The sequence below is a fragment of the Triturus cristatus genome, chromosome 9 (assembly GCF_964204655.1).
Source record: "Triturus cristatus chromosome 9, aTriCri1.1, whole genome shotgun sequence".
Classification (NCBI taxonomy): Eukaryota; Metazoa; Chordata; class Amphibia; order Caudata; family Salamandridae; genus Triturus; species Triturus cristatus.
Window position 1 is genome coordinate 1,215,685,629 of NC_140592.1, and position 27,914 is coordinate 1,215,713,542.

Consider the following 27,914-nt stretch of genomic DNA (forward strand, 5'->3'; position numbering starts at 1 on the left):
CTACCTGCACACTTAAATCCAAAAATTCAATACAGGAATTGCTGATAGCACCTTCAAATTTTAGATTGACCTCCTTGTTATTGAGACCATTGATGAAGTCCCTGGCAAGTTCTTCACTGCCCTCCCAGATGATGAATAAGTCATCAATGTATCGTAACCATGTTTTCACATGGTCACGATATAAACTGTTCACCTTGGGTACCCGTTGCTCCCAGTACCCCATAAAAAGGTTGGCGTAACTGGGAGCAAAACAAGTACCCATGGCAGTTCCCTGTGTCTGTCTGTAAAATACATCATTAAAGATAAAAAAATTATTTTCTAGACAAAATTTCATCATCTGTAATATCATGTCTGTGTGTTGTAGAAAGGAAACAGAACGTGACGTCAGGAAATGTTTACAAGCCTGTATACCATCAGCATGTTTAATACTGGTATACAGGCTGCAAACATCCAATGTGATCAGCAAATGACCCTTCTGCCAATTCACATTTTTGATTTTGTTGGGGAAATCTCTACTATCTTTCAGATAGGAGGGTAGACTTTCCACGTATATACGTAAAAAGTAATCGATGTATTTGGAGGTCTTCTCTAACAAGGAGCCTATAGAAGACACGATAGGTCTCCCTGGAGGTTTCACCATGTCTTTATGTAGTTTTGGCAACAGATATAATAATGCCACTTTGGGTGTACGATTTAACAAAAAGGAATATTCATTCCATTCCAGGATTCCTTGTGAGTGCCATGTCTTGAGCATATTGTGATATGTGGTATTAGAGTCTTCAATAATACTTCTTTCCACAATCTCATAGCAGTCCTTAACTTCTAGCTGGCGCATTCCTTCCTGTAAGTAATCATCTGTATTAAGTATAACTACATTACCCCCTTTGTCCGATGGGCGGATCACTATACTCTTATCTTCTTGTAGGGATTTAATAGCTATCCTTTGTTGTTTATTTAAGTTGTCATTATGCCATTTATCTTTTCTTTTGGCCAAAGATTTTAAGTCGGCAATTACCAATGTTTCAAAAATATCTATACCGCTAGAAGGCATAGTAGGATTGAAACTCGATTTAGGTGCAAAATTGTTAACTATAACTATCTACTGGCGACCGCCAGTAGATAATATATATATATAATATATATATATATATATATATATATATATAATATATATATATATATATTCACTGAAAAAACCATAGGTTTCACACATGTTATAGTTAGCGGAAATTTTACTGATAAAAAACCAATGAAATTCCCCCGTTATAGTTAGTGCAGGCAACTATAACTCACGCGACCGCAATCCTCTGCTGATGCTAATACTGTATTTAGACACTTATTTGCCCATGTCTTCTTCCATACATTTTTAGCTATACATATATTACAAATATTTTTTTTTCATAAAGACACATATGTCATCAGCAGAAGATTGCGGTCGCGTGAGTTATAGTTGCCTGCACTAACTATAACGGGGGAATTTCATTGGTTTTTTATCAGTAAAATTTCCGCTAACTATAACATGTGTGAAACCTATGGTTTTTTCAGTGAATTTGCAAGGTTTTTTAAATGCTAATTCCTAACTATAACGTGTGTGAAACCTATGGTTTTTTCAGTGAATTTGTACGGTTTTTTCAATGCTAAGTTACTTTACGCCATTCGTGGCGTGCGCGCCCACTTAACGCAGTTCGTTCCGTGCGCGCACGGTGCGCTTCGCGCACCGTGCGCGCACAGTGAGCACGCGGTGCGCTTCGCGCACCGCGCGCCCACTTTACGCAGTTAGTGCCATGCACGCACGGTGGGCACGCGGTGCGATGACAAAGCAAGAAAGCACGTCAACAAATCTGTTGCTGCTTTCCTCCGTGACTATGGTATGGGTGCCATTTACCACAACAACTTGCGTTATGACATGCAAGACATTTATAGAGGAGATGGTGTGCACTTCAATGATGAAGGGAACAGAGTCTTCCTCTTGAACCTTAGACTCTGCATCGGTACTTACTTGTAGGTACCACTAAAAAATCATTTCATAAACACAACGGCTCTTTTTAGAGCCCCCTAATATCTAAACACTTAAATCTGATTTTCATTTTTTTTTTTTTTTGTTTTTCTACCGTACGCTTACCGTAAGCTTACCGTACGCGTACCCCGTGATTTTTTTTAAAATCAATAAATGTTTTTTTGTACTTTTCTGTCCTTCTTTGACCCCCTTACAAATGTTAGGGGGTCTGTAACTCTCCTCATTGCCCCCTTTCCTTGTTTTCACTCTTTTTTTTCAGAGTGAAATACACAAAATGGCGGCCGCCGCTTCCTGGTTTCGGCCGATTCGAATGTTTACTAAGATCTAACAGCCAATCAGAATCGCGCTCGCGCACGCCGCCGTACGCTTACCGTAAGCGTACGGTAAGCGTACCGTAAGCGGGCTCAGATATATATATTGATTTAAAGGCTATTTTCTCAGAATCTACTGAACAGATTTACACCAAACCTACAAAAGGCACTTCCTTGACCTAGGGACTACCTCTCTGCCAAATTTTGAGTAATTCTGTTCAGCCGTTCGGGCTGTAGCTCGTTCTAAAGGTCCTATGGAAAAATGCATGGGAAAAACGCGTTTTGGGACCCCCCTTTTATCTCAGCCCCCGCTTGACGGATCCCCCCGAGACTTTCAGGGTAGGAGCGGAGCGTAGCGCCCCACCTATTTTGAGAAATTCGCGAGGATTCGTCGACCGGCGCCAAAGTTATTCAAAATAGAATGTTGAGGTTTTCCTATGGAAACGTGGTCCTAACTATAACTACCTACTGGCGACCGCCAGTAGGTAATATATATATATATATATATATATATATATATATATATATAAAATATCTCAGATGCCAATACTTAGTGTTTAAAAAGATTGTGCCGAGCCCAAAATCCTTTTCGACGGGATTTATTTAATCCAAAAGTATATGGCAAACAATGCCCGACGCGTTTCGGAACCACAGTTCCTTTCTCACGGGTCCCGTGCATGTGTGTTGAACGCATGAGTGTGCCTACAAAATGATGCAAGTCATGTCATTAGGTCGTTTTTTTCGCCCTGGTGCACAGCAGCTGCAATGCCTGTCAACATAACGAAAAACATTAACAAAGCAGATAGATCTCATAGGCGAGACCTATTGGCTTTGCCAGTGCTTGTTTAAATTTTGATTTGCACTGCACTAACGTTCTGACCTCTTGAACTTTTAGAGCACGTTAAGCAGAAGCCTAACCTTTGGTTTGAGGAGACCTAAGAATCAGTTCAGGAGTGAGGATAACAAGCTTAAATTGGCCATAGGTGAAATACCTTTTATTCCTAAACACAGAGAAATCCAAATTGACAGATTTATAAATGCGACCTTAAAATGGGACAGTGGTAAGCAGAGCTTGGAATGTTTAAAAAGCACACGACATGGAGGATTTCAGTGAAGCTCGTTTTGAAGGGAAGATGTGGCTACCAGTCAGAGCTGCTGACTTTGCAACTAGGGAATCAGGTTCAAGTCTCGGCGTCGGCTCACTATTCTGTGATTCTGGGCACATCACTTAATCTCCCCGCGCCTCTCAAAAAATGAATGCGTCCTAGTGTAATGTAACTTGTGTGCTAATGTAAAGGTTTCTAATACCTTCGGGTGGAGGTCGAGCTATATAACAAATTGCAACAACAAAAAACATAAATATTTAACTCCAAGAAAGGTAAGGGGCAAGCAATAAATATAAAAGGGACTCTCCTTTCTGAGAAGAAGCAGAAGTTAAATGGTGTCGGGTCTCTGAAAGAAAGGAGAATGGAGGCTGCAGATGCTCGTATTTTGGGGGGGTGGATGAGGCTGGAGGGAACGGTTCAACCTGGCAGGTGAGACTTTGCTCCCTCTCTGCCTGTCCTGTCCCTTTAAGACCTGCTGCCTCCCTGCCCGACCTCAGGGGCTTTGACAGCTCCCTCATTACCGGCCCGGCCACGCCCCTTCACGCCGCCCATTGGCTGGCGGACCGGCAGGCCCACAGCCCATTGGGCGACGGTCCGGAGCGGAGCAAAAAAGCTTTGGGAACTCCGAGGCGGACACTGTTCTGTTACATTGTAGCAAAGATGGCGACTGTCATTCACAACCCGCTCAAGAGGTGAGTGCTGGGGGGCCCTGGCCGGGGGCGTGCACGGGAGCGGACATAGTGCTGAAGAGGGCGCCCCCTGCAGGGACGTGCTGGACGAGCACTGCACGGGGGTCGTGGCCGCTCTTCCTCCAGGTCTCCTTGCTCGGAGCGGTCATTGTGTGCGTGGCGGGGTCTTTGGGGGTCTCAGTATCCGTGCCTCTTCCAGGGGTGTCTGCGAGGCCTGCCCCCCTCTCCCCCCCCCTTGAAGTGCGTCGCTTCGTATATTGCACCCGCCCACTGCCCCTAGGGAAGCCGGCGCTGGACTCCGGGCACCCCCTTCAGCTACAGGGTTAAGCCCTACCCGCTCCGCCCTGCAGAACCCACCCCTCCTGTAACTTTAACTCTCGAGGAGAGAGCGACACCTGGTTCCTTCATGCGGTGCCCACTGGTTCCTGCATGCGGTGCCCACTGGTTCCTTCAGTTGTGCATCCCATCCCTTCACTTGTCCACCCAGGCTCCCTGCTTCTCAGCATCCTGCGCCCCTCCCCCCACATCACTCTGTGTTCGAGGTGTCCAACTCGTTCCTTGGTCCCTGCATTGGGGCCCCACTGGTTCCTGCAGCTGTGCATCCCGTCCCTGCACTTCTGCACCCCGGCTCCTTGCTTCTCAGCATTCTCACACACACCCTCAGATACTCTGCTTTCGAGCTGTTCAACTCGGTCCATGCTCCCTGCATGGGGTGCCCACTGGTTCCTGCAGCATTAAACCCCTGCTCTTTGCAAACCCGCCCTCTGGCCCTGTTTGCTTCCCCCTCCTACTGCCTTGGTTTCGAGGTGTTCCCACCGTCGCTTGGTCCGTCCTTGCATGTGGTGCCCACTGGTTACGGTAGCATTTGAACCCCTGCCCTCTTCACCCACGCCTCCTGCTTCCTCTGCCGCCCGTTACCCCTCCGGTCCTGCTTGTTTCCGCTTCTAGCTCCCCGTTTTCGATGTGTTCTGGTCCTTTCTCCCTGCATGGGGTGCCCACAGGTTCCTGCAGCATTTAACCCCTGCCCCCACTTCCCCTGGTCCTTCCTGCGCTCCCTCCCTTGTTTTCGAGGTGCCCTGCTCGCCCCCCCTCCACCTGCACTTCCGAAGGGGCTGAGTCCACCCCTCCCCCCTCGGCCAGTTGGCCGGTGCCCCGAGGCTGGCTTGGCTGCACTCGGAGGGGGTGGGGCGGTGTGTGCCTTCCAGCGCCCTCCGGATCCCTGGACTGCGGGGCTCACTCACGTGTTGTCTGTCTCCGGGGAGGGGGTGGCGGTGGCTCCCGAAGGACGGGGGCCAGGGGGTGTGTCTGATGCTGTTTACTTGAGCATGTACGCTCGCTGACTGGAGAATTCAATGTTGTTCTTCGTATTCTGATGTTATGTTCACAGTCCGGTGTTTTTATCTTATGTGGAAATGAGGCAAGCGCCACTTGTTTTGGGATCCAGTTTCTAAGCGCTTAAGGATAATGGATCATTGTGCAGGAACTACGCGCTGTACTAGGCGCTGTCCAACAACGCGTGGAACTGAACACCTCCATTAAAATTGCATTGAATAAATCTCCCTGCAGGAGGTATGCATGGTACAGTGTAGCAGCGCCCGCGCTGTCCCTGCAGGAGGTGTGCATAGTACTGTATAGCAGCGCCCCCGCTGTCCCTGCAGGAGGTGTGCATGGTACAGTATAACAGCGCCCGCTCTCTCTCCCTGCAGGAGGTGTGCATGGAACAGTATAGCAGCGCCCACTCTCTCTCCCTGCAGGAGGTGTGCATGGTACAGTATAACAGCGCCCGCTCTCTCTCCCTGCAGGAGGTGTGCATGGAACAGTATAGCAGCGCCCACTCTCTCTCCCTGCAGGAGGTGTGCATGGTACAGTATAGCAGCGCCCGCTGTCCCTGCAGGAGGTGTGCATGGTACAATATAGCAGCGCCCGCTCTCACTGCAGGAGGTGTGCATGGTACAGTATAGCAGCCCCCGCGCTGTCCCTGCAGGAGGTGTGCATGGTACAGTATAGCAGCGCCTGCTCTCTCTCCCTGCAGGAGATATGCATGGTACAATATAACAGACCCGCTCTCCCTGCAGGAGGTGTGCATGGTACAGTATAGCAGCGCCCACTCTCTCTCCCTGCAGGAGGTGTGCATGGTAGAGTATAGCAGCGCCTGCTCTCTCTCCCTGCAGGAGGTATGCATGGTACAATATAACAGACCCCGCTCTCTCTCACTGCAGGAGGTGTGCATGGTACAGTATAACAGTGCCCGCTCTCTCCCTGCAGGAGGTGTGCATGGTACAGTATAGCAGCACCCGCTCTCCCTGCAGGAGGTGTGCATGGTACAGTATAGCAGCCCCCGCGCTGTCCCTGCAGGATGTGTGCATGGTACAGTATAGCAGCGCCTGCTCTCTCTCCCTGCAGGAGGTATGCTTGGTACAATATAACAGACCCCGCTCTCTCTCCCTGCAGGAGGTGTGCATGGTACAGTATAGCAGCGCCTGCTCTCTCTCCCTGCAGGAGGTGTGCATGGTACAATATAACAGACCCCGCTCTCTCTCACTGCAGGAGGTGTGCATGGTACAGTATAGTAGCGCCCGCTCTCTCCCTGCAGGAGGTGTGCATGGTACAGTATAGTAGCGCCCGCTCTCTCCCTGCAGGAGGTGTGCATGGACAGTATAGCAGCGCCCACTCTCTCTCCCTGCAGGAGGTGTGCATGGTACAGTATAGCATCCCCCGCGCTGTCCCTGCAGGAGGTGTGCATGGTACAGTATAGCAGAGCCTGCTCTCTCTCCCTGCAGGAGGTATGCATGGTACAATATAACAGACCCGGCTCTCTCTCCCTGCAGGAGGTGTGCATGGTACAGTATAGCAGCGCCTGCTCTCTCTCCCTGCAGGAGGTGTGCATGGTAGAGTATAGCAGCGCCTGCTCTCTCTCCCTGCAGGAGGTATGCATGGTACAATATAACAGACCCCGCTCTCTCTCACTGCAGGTGTGCATGGTACAGTATAGCAGCGCCCGCTCTCTCCCTGCAGGAGGTGTGCATGGTACAGTATAGCAGCACCCGCTCTCCCTGCAGGAGGTGTGCATGGTACAATATAACAGACCCGGCTCTCTCTCCCTGCAGGAGGTGTGCATGGTACAGTCTAGCAGCGCCCACTCTCTCCCTGCAGGAGGTGTGCATGGTAGAGTATAGCAGCGCCTGCTCTCTCTCCCTGCAGGAGGTATGCATGGTACAATATAACAGACCCCGCTCTCTCTCACTGCAGGAGGTGTGCATGGTACAGTATAGCAGCGCCCGCTCTCTCCCTGCAGGAGGTGTGCATGGTACAGTATAGCAGCACCCGCTCTCCCTGCAGGAGGTGTGCATGGTACAGTATAGCAGCGCCCGCTCTCCCTGCAGGAGGTGTGCATGGTACAGTATAGCAGCCCCCGCGCTGTCCCTGCAGGAGGTGTGCATGGTACAGTATAACAGACCCCGCTCTCTCCCTGCAGGAGGTGTGCACGGTACCGTGAAGCAGCGCCCCACGCACACTTCCTGCACGAGGTGCTATGTCATAAAGTGGTTCTGCAGCCTCGCCCTGCAGGGGGCGTGCATTTAATGAAATAAAAATCCAGTGTGGTGCAATCAGTCACTGACACAAGTGTGTATTGGAAACTCCCTGCAGGAGTTGTGAATGACGAGGCCAAGGATGCACTCTCCTCTCGGGGGCAGGGGATGTGCACGAGACCCACGTGGCCGTGCATGCTTCCTGCACGGCGCTGTGCATTGGAATGGAACGCCCGGCGATGCACTCCTCTCTCGCTAGGATGAAACTTCTAGGGGCGTGCAGACACTCTCGGCATAAGACATACGTGGCCGCGCATGCTGTCCTGCTCGAGATGTGCATGGAATGACGTGTATTGAAAGGCAAGCCCAGTGATGCACATTCTTTGGGGGTGGGAGGGGGGGAGGGGGAACATGCAGTCGCTCCCGCAGGAAATGTGCTTGAGACGCACGTAGCCGTGCATGCTGTTCTGCATGATCACTACGTGCAGTGAGTGTGTGAGAATCCAGTGACGTGCATGGGGGCTGCATGGACCCGGAGTCGATGCTTGTCCGGCATAGACGGCTTGGGTGATGCAGGGAACTGGGGGACCCTCCTAGCCTGTCCCTGCAGGAAGCTGTGCATTGGTAATGCTGGGACCTGCAGTAGGTTGCACCTGGCATGGGTGGCCTGCACCATCCTCGTGAGGGGTGCCTTGCACACGGAATGTACACACCTGCACCCACTCCCTAGGAGGCGAATGAGTATATGAAGCTGCTAGGAGTGTGTATGGCGCGAGGTGCGGACTCGCGCCACGAGGCATGCATACTATTAGTTAAGCGCACAGAGTAACTGCACGCGGCGCTCTGCTGTGAGGAAGATGTGCCGTTGTGTCCAGAGACCGTTCCCAGGCGCTGTGCTTGCACGGGGGCGGCCTCGGGAAGTGGATACCTTATTGGGCTGCATATATCTCGCCCGCCCCACTCCTTCATCTGCAGCCCCCGTGTGTCTGGATGTATGATTGATTAATTGAGTGTAAAGGAGTTTGTGCCGCGGTTTGTGCAGGCCCAGCCGCTTTCCTCCTCCTCCTCCCCGGGGACACACGATGCCCAGTATTTCGAATTCTTATCACACAGGGGGTGGTTCCAGTGCTGCACCCCGGAAGTCGCCATCAATAGTACATTTCTAGAGTGGTACACAGTGTTTTGTATTCAAGGTTATTCTGTCCTTAAGGCGCTTTCTTATGTGACAGGTTAAGCACATTTACATTACCCGTTTGCACAGGATCACAGCGCTGCGAACATCAAATGTAAACGTCAAGTTTGAAACTCGGGTCTGTTGGTTACACAGTGATAGCTATTAAACCCTCGCTTAGGAAAGGGTAAGGGTAAGGTGTGACATTGTAGCGCCAACGTGGTAACGGGTGAAGTCTTCGGGGTGCTTTAGATGTCCTGTGTTTGAACCTTGCAGGTACAGCGCCTCCTAAGCTCTCTTGTGAGGTCCCTCCTGGAGGGGTTTCTTCGAAGGAGGGGGTGGGATTCTTAAATCAGGCCTCATTAACGAGGAGTTCTTTGCACGAATATTCGGGGGCTCGTATGAGGGGATACGGAAGTGTGGTCACGTGAGGGGCTCCTGAGGGTAGAAGGATGGTGGGGGTGGGGGGTGTTATACGAGTGGCTAAGGAAGCGGGGCCTCGCGAGGGAAAGGAGCGGGGGCTAACAGAGGTGGGTGGGGGGGGGGGGGGGCGGTGTGAGGTGGGGGCTGGTTTCACATTCCTGCTCAGATGGCGGGATGCTGTTTGTTTTCCCAGAGAGATTGCAGGGAAAGGAAGGAAGTGTGCCAGAGGGAAGGTGGTCGTACACAATGTGTGATCATTTGGTGGAGTTTTTTTTTGGGGGGGGAGGGGGGTGGGGGGCAGGAGGGATGGTGGGCATGGCAGTAAGCACCCTCAAAGTGACAGACCCCCCCTCTCGGAGAGTTCAAAGCGGTGCTCTGTTTTCGTGGGAGCTGGCAGGCGGGGGTGTTATCGCGTCTGACCAGAAGTGCTGGGTTATTTAAAGTTGGGGCCTTGTTTACAGGGCTCGAGGGCAAGTCTGCTCGAGGGGCATTTATGGGGTCACGCCCCCCCCTCCAGGCCTGGAGACTCTCTGGCTAATGTAGCCTCCGAGGCCCTGAAATTAGCCATTACTGTGACTTTAGCAAAGACCCTAAAATAGACAAGTGTCTGCAGCGGAGACCCCCTTGGAGCTTCAAACGACCGAATGCAAATTCTGCGCCCTAGGTACACGCCCACTGGGGGGCGTGTACCTGTTTTTTTTTAAAAGAAGATGTTAATTGCACCCCCAACCCGTGCACTAGACCTGTGAATTTCTGAGATTTAATCATCAGAAGTTTAATTGTTACGCATTACTAGCCTGTATCGTTACTGATGCAAATGTGTGTTGTATTGTCATTAAACTAGCACCGCTGACGAGGCGCTGTTGGCTAGCACACTGCCCCGCGGGTGTGCATGGATAGAAGTGTGGATGTGTGCGCGAGGGCTTGAGTTGTGCTCTTTATGGGACTTAGCGCTGCGGGTATGGTGTGCAGTGAAGCGAAAGAAATGATTGCTAAGACGCTACTGCATGGACGGAGAAGTGTGGGAATGCAGAATTTATGTGAGGTACCCAGAGGATGTAGCCTTGCGGCTAGAGCGGCCGACCTCGGACCTGGGGAACCGGGTTCGAGTCTCGGCAACGACGCTCAACATCCTGTGATTCTGGGCAAATCATTTACTCTCCCGGTGCCTAACAAAAATGAATGTGTTCATCTGTGACGAATCTGGTACTTGTGTAAAGCGCTCTGATACCGTTGTTTAGGGTCTAGTTCGCGCTATAAAAAACTCTAAAAATATACCGGCGCGGGTTCTAAGAGCTCCCAGTGTTTAGGGTGAGATATCTGCCCAAGATCACACATTATTATTTGCATGACTAGTATTTGGGTAACTTGACATGGCTAGTCCTTTAACGTAACTTGGTGCATATTAGCTAAACTTGACTCTGAGTGCAAGTTTAGTGTGGCTAGGGCTGGCGTGCCTAGACTCGACTCTGGGCTGGCGTGCCTAGACTCGACTCTGGGCTGGCGTGCCTAGACTCGACTCTGGGCTGGCGTGCCTAGACTCGACTCTGGGCTGGCGTGCCTAGACTCGACTCTGGGCTGGCGTGCCTAGACTCGACTCTGGGCTGGCGTGCCTAGACTCGACTCTGGGCTGGCGTGCCTAGACTCGACTCTGGGCTGGCGTGCCTAGACTCGACTCTGGGCTGGCGTGCCTAGACTCGACTCTGGGCTGGCGTGCCTAGACTCGACTCTGGGCTGGCGTGCCTAGACTCGACTCTGGGCTGGCGTGCCTAGACTCGACTCTGGGCTGGCGTGCCTAGACTCGACTCTGGGCTGGCGTGCCTAGACTCGACTCGGGACTGGCGTGCCTAGACTCGACTCGGGACTGGCGTGCCTAGACTCGACTCTGGGCTGGCGTGCCTAGACTCGACTCTGGGCTGGCGTGCCTAGACTCGACTCTGGGCTGGCGTGCCTAGACTCGGGACTGGCGTGCTTTTAATGGACCGTTATAAAAAATGTTTGCAGTAGGTGCAGTCTGCATATTACTCAGATTTATATTACGGAAGCGCTTTAAAAAAAAAAAATCTTGAACCGAAATCTTTTTGTGCACCTTGTGACAGGTTGTCTTATACTGCATTTATTTTTCATTTAAATGGTGTTATTTTACACACAGTTACTTGAAGGTGAAAGACAATCAAGATATTTACAGAATATTTTGTTATTTTTATCCTCCCCCAGGCTGACTGACCCGCACAGGGTCAAGACTGATTTGCATATGGCTGGGTTCAAACTGGAATGGCATGGTGAGCAAAAAAACGATGGATTTAGGCCCAGATCTCTGTCCTGGGGTGAATGTATGACATTGTTCTGCATTCTGTCCATCAATTGTTGTTTTTGCATCCGCACCTTTGGAATTAGAATCACAGTTCTCATACTTTTTTGTTTTTTTTAATGCACTTCAACCGCTGTTTCTAGCCATCTTTAAGGTATCACTGCTAAACAGCCAGAATCTAAAGCTAAGACAAGTGTTTTAATTTGTGCAGGTGGTTGGCAGAACCCACGTTTTTTTGTGGTCAGGGACCTGCTAGTTTTTCGTCATTCGACATTGACCCACAACACCAGCGAGAGGCAGAAAAAGGAAAACGATAGAACAGTGACGGCGGGAGAAAGTCAGGATGGAAGAAGTGAGGTGGAGATAAAGAGACCGGAAGTGTAGGCTGAGTAAGATTTGGGTGGAGTCAGAGTTGGCTGCCTCGGGATCGGCAGCTAGAGGGTTCTTCCCACGAAAAAGCTCTTTCGCGTATTTCGTGTTTGTACAAATTAAACACTGCTTAAGGCCAACCCACCCCTTTGGCCTTATGCTTGGAAAAAATAGGTGTGTGTGTGTTTAAATGGTGTGTATGTGTGATTTATCCCTCATAATTGTATGCGTTCTGAAATCGACAATGAAAACACTGCTCGTGCTATTTTTAAAGCCTCAAAAAAATGTGAAGGGGGGGGGGGGTGTTATTGTGCACGGTAGAGATTTTCTAGTCAGACCTTGACCCTTGCCTTTAACGTTGTTGTCTTTCCTTGGTTGTGTTTACTAATTTCTCTTCTGCCATCTGCTATCCCGCATGAAAGTTTGTGTCTGTAAAGTTATGTTTTATCAAAGTAGTTTAACACATAGCTCTGGAGAGGGGGCGAGCAGGGTCGCCATCAATATATGCACATAGATGTCGTCTTGCGTTCGTCGAGTGCATCCGTGAAATCTCCCATCATGGACTGGGTGTTGCAGTCTTGTAATGTGTGTAAACACTCTAGTGTAATGAGAGGGAAGAGCATTCACTCTGTAGTGCCCGGAGCCGTCGCGTGCCAACGTGTCCTCGTGTGCTCTCAGTAACCGCGAGCTGGATGACACTGGGAGGTCACCGGTCTGCAGTGCTAGTGGATGCACGCGCCCCCTAGAGGCATTTCATGCACTTTACCTCTCCCCCCTACGACACGACGGGCTTACAAAGGAATAGTTTTGTCATAGTTTGAGATATATGTTTGTGTGTGTGCAATGTGCATACATAGATATGTATGTGTGTGTGTGTGTTCACTGAAAAAAACAAAAGGTTAAAGTAACTTGATAGTTAAGTGAATATGTTGGTGACAACATTGTTTTGAACTGAAAAAAAAAAACCCAGAAATTCACCATTTATAGTTACAGCGGTTATCAATAACTCACGCCCCCGCCATGTACTGCTCATGACCTCACATTACATCACTCATGGCATGTTCTATGACCTCTCAAATGCCTTCACTGATGACATCATCCTTTGAGTGGGTTAGTTTGTTTTATAGTTTACATAGTGGCGGGTTATTACCATCCTACTTTTCTACCTTATTTTGTACCGGCTGTGTCCAGCTAATGGTTGTAAGTTTTTACAAAAAACATGTGCTGCAAAAGCATCAGAGGTGTGTAGAAGTATTGAACATGTTTAAATCTTGTCGACTTGTGTCCAGTGTGTTCCACATAAGTATTTTTAGGTCGAACATTCAAGACCTCTTGTATATATTTTAGTATATACTTATATGTGTATGTACTATGTGGGCTCTGGAGATCAGCCCTAGGACTTGTCTGCTTCCGCTTAGGGACTTTTTTCTGTTCAACTGCCTCTATTTAACTTTCTTGCTAGAAAACGACTAGCAGAGGTCATTAAAATACCAGAATCACTTTAGCATTCTCTAGATAATTATTTTTTTCAAATCTTGTATTTTCAGTGAAATGACCACCAAAGGCCCTTATTTTATGTTAAAAATAGAGCTTTGGACTATACCATTTCCCGCTGAAAGGAAATATTTCTCTGTGTGTTCCCATACCTGGCGTGTCACGCAGTTTGGTGCTTACTTTCCCTCCTTGTTAGAGAACAGTAGATGTTCCACACCCAGGCTAATTTGCTGCATAGCTAAATACATATAAGGTCCCTAAGGCGAGACCGATTGCATTGCAAATGCTTGTTTTTTTTTGGTTCTGCAGAAAAAGTTTCTAACAGGGCAAATATTCTACATAGTAGATATTAAGAATTGTAAGCAGACATGAGTTATTAGACAGAATTGTCTTAGCATGACAATTTCTACATAACATAGACTGTGTGTACCTGGTACTAACCCATGTACTACATGTGCTAGTTTAGGTTCACAAGATGGGTTATTTGTAAAATTTTAACCATAGTATGAAGGCTTCGGGTAGTATGATCCTTAGCACCTTCAGACCTTGGTTATTTTAAGTGAATAGTGTCTTTATTGACAAATGTTGCATATAGTGTACAATGTTCTTAGTAAATAGTAGATACTTTTTAATATCCTGTGGTGTATTTCTCATGAGGGTTTCACTGTCTGCAAACAGTGTAGTACAGGGTAAAAACTCTCTCCATAGAATAAACACTGCTCACAGTACCCACCTTTCCACTCATATCAACTTCATTTCTCAATGTAGGTTCGGTGACTGAGGGGTTTGATACAGATGAAAGCTGTCAGTAGTAGGTCATTCATTTTGGAACAGATGTTGAGTATCTTGAGTTACTTGGCATGTGCGATGAAGGTCTACCCTATATCTGTTGATTGTTAAAGTACACAAGGCTACCCGTGAAGTGTATGATATAGGGTCAAACATAACACATGCTTGCTGCACCTAGGAGAGTTGTATCTGTGGTGCCATTAATGATGCTTCATATCATTATGAGCTATTTTGTACTTCCTTTCAGGCCTTTAGGTACATACTTGTTTATAGAGTAATGTGTACAAAAGAAGCTTGGATGATGTCATGAGTGATGTAATATATGAGGTCATAAGCAGTGCATGGTGGGTACACAAGTTATAGTTGGCTCTGACAACTAAAACTAGTTGATTTCTATTTTTTTTTTCCAGTACAAAACCATGTTGTCACTGACCTAGTCACCTAAATATAATGTTACTTTAACTTTAGGTTTTTTTTCTGTGAATTTTAAGGTTGTGTGTGTGTTTTTTAAATTGTTTTTTTTAATATAAACCAACACAGATCTTCCTATCGCACCTAACTACAACGCTACTTTAACCTTTTGGTTTATTTCTGTGAATTTTTACCGTTCCTTTAACAAAAAGTAATATTTTATCATCATATGTAAAGCCACCCCCTTGCTATGCACGGCCTTTGGCTTAGCGTACCAAGATTGAGCTCCCTACCCTTTTTAGGTCGAGCATCAGCGCGCATGCGCTGTCTGCAAGACCTGCTGTCATCAATAATACCACTTTTTCCCGCCTCCTGCTTATCATTGGTTCACTCCACTATCGCTTTTCCTTGTTGCATTTTAACTCGTTGGAATTGCCCATATGTCACTTCCCTGCGAGGCTTAGGCGCACCGGCCAATTACAGTTTCCTTACAATGTCTCTCTATGGACGTTGTGTGGGATAACTCTTTTTTTTATTTTTATTTTCTTATTGATGCTTTCTGCCGCCGCGCGTCGCTGCTTGTATTTACTGCTGCAGCACCATTGTGCTGACCATAGAGCTCCTTAAAATTGGCCTGTACTGTAATCTGGGCTTTACTTTGTTGCTTTCTGCCGCCACTTGTCGCCGTCCCACATAGTGGCGGCCATAAACTGTGCCATTACAGAACAATACAATGCTTCCCTGTGTGGCATGCACCAGTATGCCCTTCTTCCAGGGCACTGGTTGTGTGTTCAAATAGTTACATAGTAACAGAGGGTTGAAAACTGTACAAAAAAATGTGCATACTTTTATATTACATTTTATGAGTTTATAAATCAAACAAAACCTGTTGTATTAGCAGTCTTTCCAGTGTTCAGTAAAAGAGGTTGCCTCATTAGTAAAGTAGTGGCCATGTCGGTAAAGGACTGTGGAAATCGGCTGGTTTTTAAAAAAACTCTGCAGCCATCTTAAAAGTAGGGCTGAAACCTTGAATTCGAATAAAAATTGTTGTAGTAAATAAACATCTACTTTTTCTGACTACGTTTTGGACATTTACTGAGCATTTACAATTGAACAAAAATAGTTTTGCATTTTGATGTTTTGTACCATACGCCTATCACTCTGTCACTACTAATGTTTATTCTATCAAACCTAAAATCAACAAATTCATACTGAATGCACATATTTGCTTTAGATTGATTGCTTTCAAAGAATAATGCTAGTTATTTTACTTACAAAGTAAACCTGGATTGCTTGCGCCTGATCGATATCTTGCGATATTTTGAAGTCGTCATGCCACTCCCAGAGTGCTCCACTGTCTTTTCCTGCACGGGTGACCAAGTGACACATGACATCTAGAGCTGAGAGAAGAAGTGTAAGTGCAGTCCGTGGGAAATCTTTGCCATCCTGTTTCGAAAGCCTCCAGTTTCGTTCTTCCAGAGAACAAGACCATTCTCCCAGCCAGGAACTTCCATGTTTACTAACTCGGTTGGGTTTTGGTTCTGCGGGAGTTTGGAGTATAACACGGCTATGACTGTCCGTAATACGGTGGCTTTGGTGCCCGTGCTTTACTATCTAATGTGTCCTACAAAAGTCCCCCCAGCCCTGAGGAAGACCTTCCAACAAATCCCTGGTCCCATTGGGAAGGTCGAAACGCGTCTGCACATATTCTCCTGAGGCCAAGAGTGATCAGCTCTAAATATTGAGTTAAACATTGAAATTCTAAGCCTTATTAAGTTGGCTTACCCTTTTAATCACCACCTTTGGACTCTGACCTCTTCAGGACCATATACTAAAGTAGTATCGAGGAGACAAAGCAGACCGGTCCCGATATTGAAAAAAACCCAGTAGGGCATATACGATCTAGTATAGGGAATAATTGGTTCAGTCCACAGGATAACATGAGTACCCAGTTCGTTGTGTTGTTGACATGCACGTAATGTTAATTACGTTTATCGTTTAGAGTGTATTAATTAATTTCTTTGTGTGCTGTCTTTGAATGTACTGGAACAATCTGGGAAGTAACATTTATGTTTTGTTTCTAATAATGTATCAACTTGATTGTCTTGTATGTAAATAAGCCATTGAGCGATTTCATTGTTCCTTTTAATGATAAAATGTTTGATACAGCCAATGTATATGGCCTACGAGTAAAGATTTAGTAAAACCCATTTGAGCCGCACACTTTAATTTTAAGAGAAAACGCTAGTAAAATGTTGGAAAAATTATTTTAAAAAAAGTAGGGTTCATTAATTGAACAGATACGGAGTTGATGTTTGAGGATCTCCGTTGTTGAATTATTTTTTTGATGTATGGTCTGAGAGGCACTATTGCGCTTTACTATCTAATGAGACACTGGGCTCTGATGGAGCAGCAGCACGTGCCCCTTCGGTATGTACGACTGTCTGTTTTACACTGGATGGTATTTTTTTATTAGGTCTCGGGACCATCCGGTCGGCAGACCGGAAGTCCGGAGATTTAATGTCTTTGAGAAGAGGGGCTTGCACCCGCCCCTCTTCTCTCCTGTTCTCCCTTGGCTGGCCTCTTAAATGCTGGCCAGCCACTGGAGAAGAGGTCCAGTCACTCCGTTGAAGCCCCGTCCTTTTCGGATCGGGGGGCGTGTTTTTTCGTTGCTTTTCGCAGGGTGTGTTTTTCTCTCCTCCAGCCAATGGCAAGAGGAGAGAAAAAGAAACACGCCCCCGAATCCGAAACCGAGGCTGCGTTTCTCCGAGGCAGTTCTTCTCTGCCTCGGAGAAAGGCGGTGGTGTCCCGGCGTTGCTCCCTCACCTTAAATTATGCTTGATGTGCCTGCACTGGACATCTCTATTTAAGCAGTTAAAAACAGCAGTGCCTGACTCTGCCTTTCATCATTCTGAGGTCACTGCCACGAGTGCCATTGGAAGTGGGCATTCACAGCACCCATCACTCAAGCACTTGCACCTCATTGGGTTTGTGCTGTCCAGTTGTCCGGTATCAGAGTGCGATGCTGGGTTTTAGCAGGCTGCAGTGTCTGGGCCGAGAGCGCAGGCAGCGCCCACACACACAGCAGAAGGCGCTGCGGAAGTCGCAGGTCTCTGCCTGACCCCTGAAGGCCGGCCGTGTTTACTTTGCAGTTACACAAAGTTGCTGTTTTCCTTCAAGTGGTGACTGGCTGTGTGAACAGCCCTCTCTGCGTGTTCAGCATCCATTCGTGCATGTTTTGGGGAGGCGGGCTGCGGGCTGGAGGCGTGGGCTGCGTGCTTGTTGCTGGCAGTCATGCAAGCTGTCGGTGTGAAGTTGTTAGGTGGCCGAGTGGGTTGGGGTGTGCTGTGGAGATCTGTTTGCACAGTACAGGCCGCGGTTGCCAATCCTGGTGGGCTGTCGTCCACATGAGGTTGAGGCTGCGGTAGTCTTGACTTGGGTGGGACTACATTTCCAAGGCAGTCCGGGCTGTTGATGAAAGAGTTAATGTAAAAGACGGCTCTTCGAATTAACGTTTACACGGACGCAGTGAAAACAGTCAATAGTGCCCTGTTTATGGAATAACGTCATATTACAAACGCTTAGTGGCACCGTACCATAAAACATAAGATGCGCATTACAGGGAACACTCCCACTGTAGTGCACAATGTGAACAGATTTGCTTCTCGGCACACTGCGGAAACGCTTACTATAACACCCTGTGTCTGTTGAGAGCGCTGGACCCGTCCTTGTGGTATTCAAGCCCTGCACTCATTAAACAAATGCGGTTCTCTTTATATTCACAACGAAGTGACATACAAATTGGGAAGAACCTGCCAGGACTCAAATATCTCACTTGAAACAGGCGCTCCACCAACTCAGCTATCTCGTCGGCGTAGCGTCAATGTCGCCATGCGTGCGTGGTGTGTGCAGCGTCACAGCAAGCTCTCCGGGACACGGACTGAGTCCCCATATAACACTGACCCCTCAACAACCCCGTCGACACCTCCAGTCTGCGTTAACCATACGCTCGGCCTGCCGACCTTTGTTTTGTCCGAGGTCAGAGGTTAAAGATTAGAAGCTCCCCTATCCTTCTACTGTACCCGGCGCCAATAAAAGGACAAAAGCACAGCTCACACAGAGAACAAGCATTTACAATGCAACGGTCTCCGCATTGTTAAAGTTAGAGCTATTGGCATTGCTCATGACAATGCCGTTTCTTTAAATGTTTTAAAAACAAAAACATAAACAAAAATAATGTCATGAGCAATGCCAATAGCTCTAACTTTACCAATGCCGAGACCATTGCATTGTAAATGCTTGTTATGAGTCATTTGGCCACCAGTAGCAAATACCTTTATATCTCTTCTCTGCTGATATGGCTCAAGGATTTGACCCTAACGTGTGTGTTCACTACCTGTGCTTGTACTGACTGCAAAACAATGTTATCCCTGTGACACTCCCCACAATATCTTTCATATTTAAAGACACGGGCGGACTCCGTGCGACACAGGCTGCGCCAACACGATTTTTTGAACTTCAAGATTATAGTTTGAGTGCACAGGGATAACATTGTTTTGCATTTTTGAACCCCAGTCCTCTTCGTCCCTGATTGCACCACATCGTAACCATGCAATTGGACGATATTGCTTTACTCACCACTAATAAGGCTGAAACCTTAGGCTTTACACCGGAAGCCGCTTTAGAAATATATGATTTGATTCAGGAGACCAGAAAATTCACTCCACAAAAAACTACCACAGCACAGTTGTTAAAGACAATTTGAATACATGAGCAAGAATCAGAGGATGCACGCCACTACGTTAATTATTGATGTATTCTGATTGATATCATTTAGTTCTCATTCAATTTGATTATTTTTGCTTTTACGTATAAGGTTCCATGTGCGTTTTTTAAGTTTGCATATTTAGGAGTATAAAACATTTGGTGCTCTGCGCATTATATCAGGTAACATCGCAAAGTTCAATTTTGAACTTTATTAGTCAGGTAGTGTTCACATTAACGCGTTCATTGCTGTGTAGCCGCCTCCTCCCCGATCACGTGGGACTGACGTTTTAGAGCGATGTAGTATGATTGTTTTTTTCCCGCTAATACGTCACCATACTCCATTTATAAATGTGAAGCCATATTTACTCTTATCATGTGGTGTTGATCACAACGCATTATGATTGGTCCAATGTGTTTACCACGTGACAACTAACGTCTGCCCTTTAAATCATCATTGAATTGGCACGTAAATTGAATTCTCTAGACGGAGGGTGGATTAATGGTAGCAGAGAGCCGTTGGTCCGAAGTAAGTTGCTCTGTATAAATGTTTCTTTAGACGCTCGCAGTAGGATATAATTATATGCGTTCTAAGTGGTTTGTGAACCGAGGCTGCATTTATGAAGGTTTCTTGAATGTAGATCCCTGCCACAAGATATTTAGGCCACAGAGTGTTAGTTACGTTTGACATTCGTAACATATAGACGTTTCAGTTAGAATCCTGTGATCGCTCAATGAATGTCCTGTATTAGCATGATCGTTCCTGCACACGTTACAGCGCGTAAATTGATCAGACAGTTTACAGCCAGTTTAATGTTGACACCATATTACATCGACTAGCGTGTGTAATGTATCATTCGAATGTGTAAGTTGCATCATTGTTTTGTATGTCCAGATTTGTGCTCTCTTACAGATATTTTTCTATAGATATATGTTTATTAAGTATACTATATGTATCAATGATTAAGTTGTGCAGTGAACTCAATGGTCCTGTTTCTTTTTTAGACCTCTGAAGAAGGGTCAGATTTGATTGACCCGAAATGCATTGGGTGGATGTTTAACTTTGAATACAAGGAATGAATTGCTTCAGAAGAAGATGATTATGTATGCAAAATTTGGTTGATTCATGAAATGATGAAATTCAATGAATGGAGAATATGTTTTCAAAATCAATAAATTGAAACACGTGAAGAAACCTTGGTGTTTCATTGAATACAGTGCGCACTTGTTCAGTGGGAAGTTGACACTCCCCACAATATCTTTCTTGTACTGACTGCACCAGTCCTTGCTAAAAAAAGTAATTTGAAATAGTCCTGTTGTCACTAATTTGTATGTTCGACTGTGTAATTATCAGCTTTAAGAAAGACACGGTAACTCTTTGTAAACGTTTAGGTGCCTATGTATGTGTCTGCATTGCTAAGTGTTTTTAGGTCTCACCTGCGCTGGTATGGCGAGACTTATTGAGAGGGCTCCAAAAAGTGCTACCAGACCAGCCTAGAGCTACAGTGCATGTGCGCGGGCACGCGCGCCGTGCTTTACCGCGATTACCTTCACTTTCGCGGCCGCACGGCCGCTTTGATGTTTGATCGCGATCACTTTCGCGGCCGCTTGGCATAGCCAATAGGTATCGCTTTTGGGACCTTTATAAGTATTTAGTTATGCAACTGTTGCATGGCTAAACACTTATAAGGTCCCAAAGGCGAGACCTATTGGCTATGCCAATGCTTGTTTATATTTGTACTGATTAGAAGGTTGGTAGCGTAAACTAGTCTTAGCCAGTGTATTTTTTCTTTTGTAAGTATCTGACATTGGTGGACAGTTACATGATTATCAAAAACATCATTGTAGGAACACCCCCGCCACCTCTTTAAAAAAAAATAGACGATTTCAGTTTGACTTTTCGTTGGATAAATTGCAGCATAGACTGTACCTGGAAATGCTTTATGGTATTCGTCACGCAGGTTTTGATACAGATTGTAAAAGGCTACTAGCTGTGGCACTCTTTCCTGACGTCATTTCACATGCGCCTTACTCTATGTAACGAGTCTCTTATAGTTAATCAAAATGTTAGTCCCTCTTCTAAAATATATATATTACCGCTTCGACACACCAGTCAGGTGCACTCGCAGGCGGGTGCTTCTTAGTGCGGCGGTGTACCCGCATTCAAATACTGCTACAACTCTCCTCCTCGCATTCACCATCCACTGGAGAAAGACAGCACTCGCGGGGGGCCGTTCCCAAAGTTTTATTCACTGGAAACTGACACGTTTACAGACGCGTTTCGGTAACAACCTTCATCTATGTTTACCGAAGCGCCCGCCCGCCATGATTTTTAAGTCCCCTTACAACTCATCAACATAAATGAGGGACAAACGCCAATGCCGTAATCCCAAACATTACCTCTCCAATATCTGCGCCATCTTGGAGTGTCTAAAATACCAACATGACAAGGTTATATACAAGCACAAATGTGCACAGATCTGTTAAATACAAAGATTGGAAAATTAATCAATGCACGTTATTAAAGCCCTGGATGGGCATAAACCTGGAGGAACTCTCTGACAAAAATCCATCATGGCTGGGGCTGCCTGCTACTAAGTTCTCTGTACATTTTGTAATCAATAACATAAAACAATATGTAAAAATACGGAGTGGGTGAGCAAATGCTAAGTCTATACATCTCGAAATACTGTGAACAGTGAATCTAAAGGAAGCAATAATCAACCAAGGAAGGGTGTAGAGGCCTCTACTCATGATCAGATTCAATGCTATCTCTACATATATACATATAAACATATATACAAATCTATATACAACATCAGAATACAGTGTCATCGGGCTATGTACAGTAGAGTGAAGGTAGGGAAGGAAAGAAGGTAGAACTTCACTCCCCTAAATGGACAGCTAACTCTTCACTACTATTGAGACCCCACAGTGTTTTTGAAGATCGATAATGTACCGTGACTCCAATCTCCGGAGTTTAAGTATCCTGTCACCCCCTCTGGGCTTCAACGGTACATGGTCCAAACAGAAGTAGCTCAACTCATCTCGATTACGATTATGAGTTTTGTCAAAATGACGTGCTACGGGGTAGGTCTCATCTCCTTTACTGATCGCCCGCATATGTTCTAGAATCCTGATCTTCATAGGATGAATAGTACTGCCCACGTAGCGCAAGCCACATGGACATACAAGGCAGTAGACTGTATATGGAGTGGTGCATGTTAAGAACTTCCTGATGTTCCTACTGATCCTCACAATGGGGATTTCATAACTAAGCACTCTTTTACTCCCTTTGCAGGCTTTGCATTTGCCACACGGGAAAAACCCTCCTAATGCCCCAAAAGGTGATCTATGGGCATCCCTTAAATAACTGCACACTAAGTCATTTTTGATGGACCTGGCTTTCCTGAATGTGACAAGGGGGTGGGATGGAAGATCCGTCCCTATTATGCGATCAGTCTGCAAAATGTGCCAGTTCTTGCGCATAATCCTTTTAAGGTCCCCCGCATCCCTAGAGAAGGTGGTTATGAGTCTAAATTTACCACCATTGGTGACGTCACCCAAATTCTGTGTTTTTTTACTTTTTAGCAAATCCGCCCTTTCAATGATCTTCACCTTCTCAAGAGCCCCTCTACTATAGCCTCGAGCTTCGAAACGTCTAATGCTATTGTTGGCTGCCTCTTGAAACTCCCTTTCATCTGAACTGTTCCTTTTTATACGGAGCAATTCCCCATAGGGGATACTCCTAACCAGATTAGTAGGATGACTACTCGAGGCATGCAGGACAGAATTTCCCGCTGTCTCTTTACGGAAAAGTTTTGTTTTAAGCTGCCCTCCTTCTACATAGATGTTGACGTCCAGATAATTCACAGAGATAGCGTCTATCTCACCCGTAAATTCAAGATTCACTTCATTGTTGTTCAGGACCTCTATGTAGTCTCTGGCAGTGTCGAGTGAACCGTTCCACACGATGAACAAGTCATCAATGTAACGGTACCACACGACAACCTGTTCTGTCCACTGTGTGTTAGAAGTACCCCAGGCTACCTGCTCCTCCCACCAGCCCACGAACAAGTTCGCGTAGCTGGGGGCGAAGCAGATACCCATGGCCGTTCCCGAGATCTGTCTATACATTTGTGTATGAAACAAAAAGATGTTATTGGTAAGACAAAATCTGGCAAAGTCTATTATCAGTTCATTGTGTTCCAGGTACTTTAGAAGACGTTTCTTGAGAAAATATTCCATTGCCACCAATCCATCACAATGCGCAATCGAGGTGTATAGACTTGTGATGTCTAGTACCATTAATTTGTACTCTTCCTTCCATTGTAAAGAAGCAATATGCCCCAGCAGATCTTTGGTGTCTCTAATATATGATTTCAATGTCTTGACGTGGGGCAAAAGAGAGTCAACATAAATGGACATATTTTCTGTAAGACTGCCTTGGGATGCCACAATCGGTCTCCCTGGCGGTGTCACTTTGTTTTTGTGTACCTTTTGCAGGTGATAAAAAGTCGGGATAGTGGGATTCAGCCTTCTGAGAAATAGAAATTCATCCATCGACAATAATCCTTTATTGTGCCACTTAGTGACGAGAGAGTGATAGTCCTCCATACTGACATGATATTCGTTGATTCCGATGGCAGTATACGTCTGCCATATATATATATATATATATATATATATATATATATATATATATATATATATATATATATATATATATATATATATATTCTCAAAAAAGGAAGTTGCCACTTGCGGAGATGCACTCAAGAAACAAAGGGGGCCCCCAAGTTTAAAGAGGGTCCTTTTATTCATTGCAACCGGGTTTCATTTCAATGTAGTTCAAAGAGGTCCAACGCGTTTCAAAGCTCCTGCTTCTTGTTCACGGACCGGCTTGTTCGCAGGCAGTAGTAACGTCATCTCGGCAAGCCCCACATTTAAATAGTAGTTGACTACCCCCAGGTGGGTTTGATTCAAATATTCAGTCTTGAAGGTATCCTGGGACTTGTAGGATAATGAGCGTTTCTGCCACAAAACCATAGTTTCAATTAGTATTCATCCTCCAGTAGGTTTGAAAGTGAAATCCGGTTTAAGTTTAAAGCGTGACTTTGTTTATCTGCTTTAGCGAGATACCAGTATTTCGCTGTATGTATATATATATATATATATATATATATATATATATATATATATATTCACGCTGCACGCCTCCTCTCACTCCAGAAAAGACACAGCACTCACGGGGGAGAGTCAATAGATTTATTTTGACTCACAACGCTCCAACCATATATATATATATATATATATATATATATATATATATATATATATATATATTACCTACTGGCGGTCGCCAGTAGGTAGTTATAGTTAGGACCCTGTTTCCATAGGAAAACCTCAACATTCTATTTTGAATAACTTTGGCGCCGGACGATGAATCCTCGCGAATTTCTCAAAATAGGTGGGGCGCTACGCTCCGCTCCTACCCTGAAAGTCTCGGGGGGATCCGTCAAGCGGGGGCTGAGATAAAAGGGGGGTCCCAAAACGCGTTTTCCCCATGCATTTTTCCATAGGACCTTTAGAACGAGCTACAGCCCGAATGGCTGAACAGAATTACTCGAAATTTGGCAGAGAGGTAGTCCCTAGGTCAAGGAAGTGCCTTTTGTAGGTTTGGTGTAAATCTGTTCAGTAGATTCTGAGAAAATAGCCTTTAAATCAATATATATATCTGAGCCCGCTTACGGTACGCTTACCGTACGCTTACCGTAAGCGTACGGTGGCGTGCGCGAGCGCGATTCTGATTGGCTCTTAGATCTTAGTAAACATTCGAATCGGCCGAAACCAGGAAGCGGCGGCCGCCATTTTGTGTATTTCACTCAGAAAAAAAAGAGTGAAAACAAGAAAAGGGGGCAATGAGGAGAGTTACAGACCCCCTTACATTTGCGAGGGGGTCAAAGAAGGACTGTAAAGTACAAAGAAAACATTTATTGATTTTAAAAAAAATCACGGGGTACGCGTACGGTAAGCTTACGGTAAGCGTACGGTAGAAAAAAAAAAAAAAAAAATGAAAATCAGATTTAAGTGTTTAGATATTAGGGGGCTCTAAAAAGAGCCGTTGTGTTTATGAAATGATTTTTTAGTGGTACCTACAAGTAAGTACCGATGCAGAGTCTAAGGTTCAAGAGGAAGACTCTGTTCCCTTCATCATTGAAGTGCACACCATCTCCTCTATAAATGTCTTGCATGTCATAACGCAAGTTGTTGTGGTAAATGGCACCCATACCATAGTCACGGAGGAAAGCAGAAACAGATTTGTTGACGTGCTTTCTTGCTTTGTCATCGCACCGCGTGCCCACTAACTGCATAAAGTGGGCGCGCGGTGCGCGAAGCGCACCGCGTGCTCACTGTGCGCGCACGGTGCGCGAAGCGCACCGTGCGCGCACGGAACGAACTGCATTAAGTGGGCGCGCACGCCACGAATGGCGTAAAGTAACTTAGCATTTAAAAAACCGTACAAATTCACTGAAAAAACCATAGGTTTCACACACGTTATAGTTAGGAATTAGCATTTAAAAAACCTTGCAGGGGGGAGGAGCCAAGATGGCGACCGGAGCAGACGCTTGAGCGCCCGGCTCCGTCGGCCCTTGGCCTCGGACTATCATCCTGACTCCTATCCTCGCCGATTTTCGAGGTGCAACGTGTGCGACGACGCGCTGACCGCGCCGCCGCTTTCCCGGAGTCTTAGCCCGCCCGGACGCCGGAGTTCTTGGTGCTTTTGTTCTCCGCACTGGACCCCTGCTCTATTGTGGCCTTGGCCGGCCCCCTGGAAGCTCCGCAGTTACCGGACCCGCTAGCGTAAACCTGAGCCCCGAGGTCCCGGTCCCACCTCACACCACGGACTGTCGCCGGATGAGCCGGGGGAGGGACGCCCGGACACCTCCTGCACCCCGCACCTGATGGGCTGGAGCTATAGGGTAAGCCCCGGTGCGGCGGGTCTCCTGCCCCGTTCTGTGGACCGCGCTGTGGGAGGCTGCAGACCCCCTTCTTCTATTGCCTAGTCGGCTGCAAAGAGAACCCGAGGGAAGGGCAGCGACTGTTGGCTTTTCCCTGTTGCGGCGCAGACCTGAGGGGAATTGCCTCCTTGCTACGACCCCCCCCCCTGGCCACTGTACCGTTCTGCGGTAAAACATGGCGTTGATTGCCTGCTCGCGGCTGGGGGATGCTACTCCGGTCTCGCCCGCTGCCCGCTTCGCCCTCCCTCTACCAGACACCAGCTCCACAGTGCCGTCCCGGATTGCTACCGATGTGGGGGCGCAGCCTCCGCTGACATGCGGCTCCGTTCTGGCTGCCCTGCGGGACTTTCGTCTACAAATGTGTCTTGGCTTGCAAGCGCTGAGTGAGCGGTTTGACTCCATACTGTCGGCTGCGGGTCGTGAGCACCCCGTTTGTCATCAACAAGGCGTGGGTCTGCCAGTGCTTTTGTCCTCTTGCGGGGACGCAATGGCTGTTTATGATCGTGCTACACTGGTGCCTGCATCTGGCTTTACCGGCACCCAGGATCAATCGCTCTCCAGCTCAATTGCGGATACTTTGTCTCCCTGTTCATTGCTGCCTGCTTCGTTGTTGCCTGCCTCACCGTGCCCGCAAGAGTATCCAGCGGAGCGACACCTGACGTCCTCGAGGAACCGTTCATGGTGGCCTACTGCTTCTTTTCTGTGGAACTCCTGTACTTTACATGCCAGGTCTGGACTTTATGTGGTGCACAAGGGGACCTCAATAGATGGTCGGCGGCCATTTTGTGACTCTACTTCACCATCTTCTCCCAAGCGGCCATATTGGCTTTGTCTGCACGGGGTGCGGGGCCTTCATGTAGGGGCTGGTGTAATCTTAAGCCCGCGATCGGGCCAGGGCTGAACTGATTTATATCGCCATGGTTTCACGGATGGGCTGGACTGGAACTGGAACTGTTTGCATATGTTGTGCGCACTCGTCGCGGTTTGTCCGCCTTCATTTAAATTGTTGTGACACGTTATCCTCACACGACCGCTTTTGGCGTAGTGGGTTCTCAGTGTGTGGAGGCCATAGCTGGCCGATGGTTTCGGGCGCTCTGGGGTAACGTAGGCTCCTCCCCACTTACCTCTCTGTTCTCTTATTTTTCTTTACTCTATTCCTACTTTCTCTCTTGTCTATATTTCGGGTTCATTGGGCGACAGGCACTATGCTGGGGGGGGGGCAGGCCGTAGCCTCCGCATTGGTGTAGGGTGGGGGGGTAATTCACTGTTTCTACTTAGTTCTATGGGCCTTTTTCTTTTATGTTTCTGCGCTATACTTGTTTCGATTCGGGGTCCGGGTGTGGGGTGGATTGAGTGGGGGCGGCTCTGGAGGGGTGCATATTTACTCATGTGACTATCCTGTTATATAACTGCATCGCCTCACTGCTTGAGATTTTTCTTCCATGACCGTTTTAATGATGCTGCTGCTCTCCCGTGTGGTGAAGCTATCTTGCGGACTCGAATCTCC

At 47.0% G+C, this 27,914-nt stretch overlaps 1 protein-coding gene across 5 annotated transcripts in view; it reads left to right on the top strand.

Moving 5' to 3' along the window:
• Positions 1–4,012: 4,012 nt before the first annotated feature.
• DPF3 (double PHD fingers 3) overlaps positions 4,013–27,914 on the top strand; it is a 499,249-nt gene continuing 475,347 nt past the window's right edge. For all 5 annotated transcript variants that reach the window (XR_014968956.1, XR_014968957.1, XM_085627278.1 and 2 more), the window contains exon 1: positions 4,013–4,126. Coding sequence is in view for 3 of the 5 variants with exons in the window: in XM_085627278.1 (XP_085483404.1) it covers positions 4,095–4,126 (32 nt within the window). In the remaining 2 variants the exon portion in view is untranslated. The remainder of the gene's footprint in view (positions 4,127–27,914) is intronic.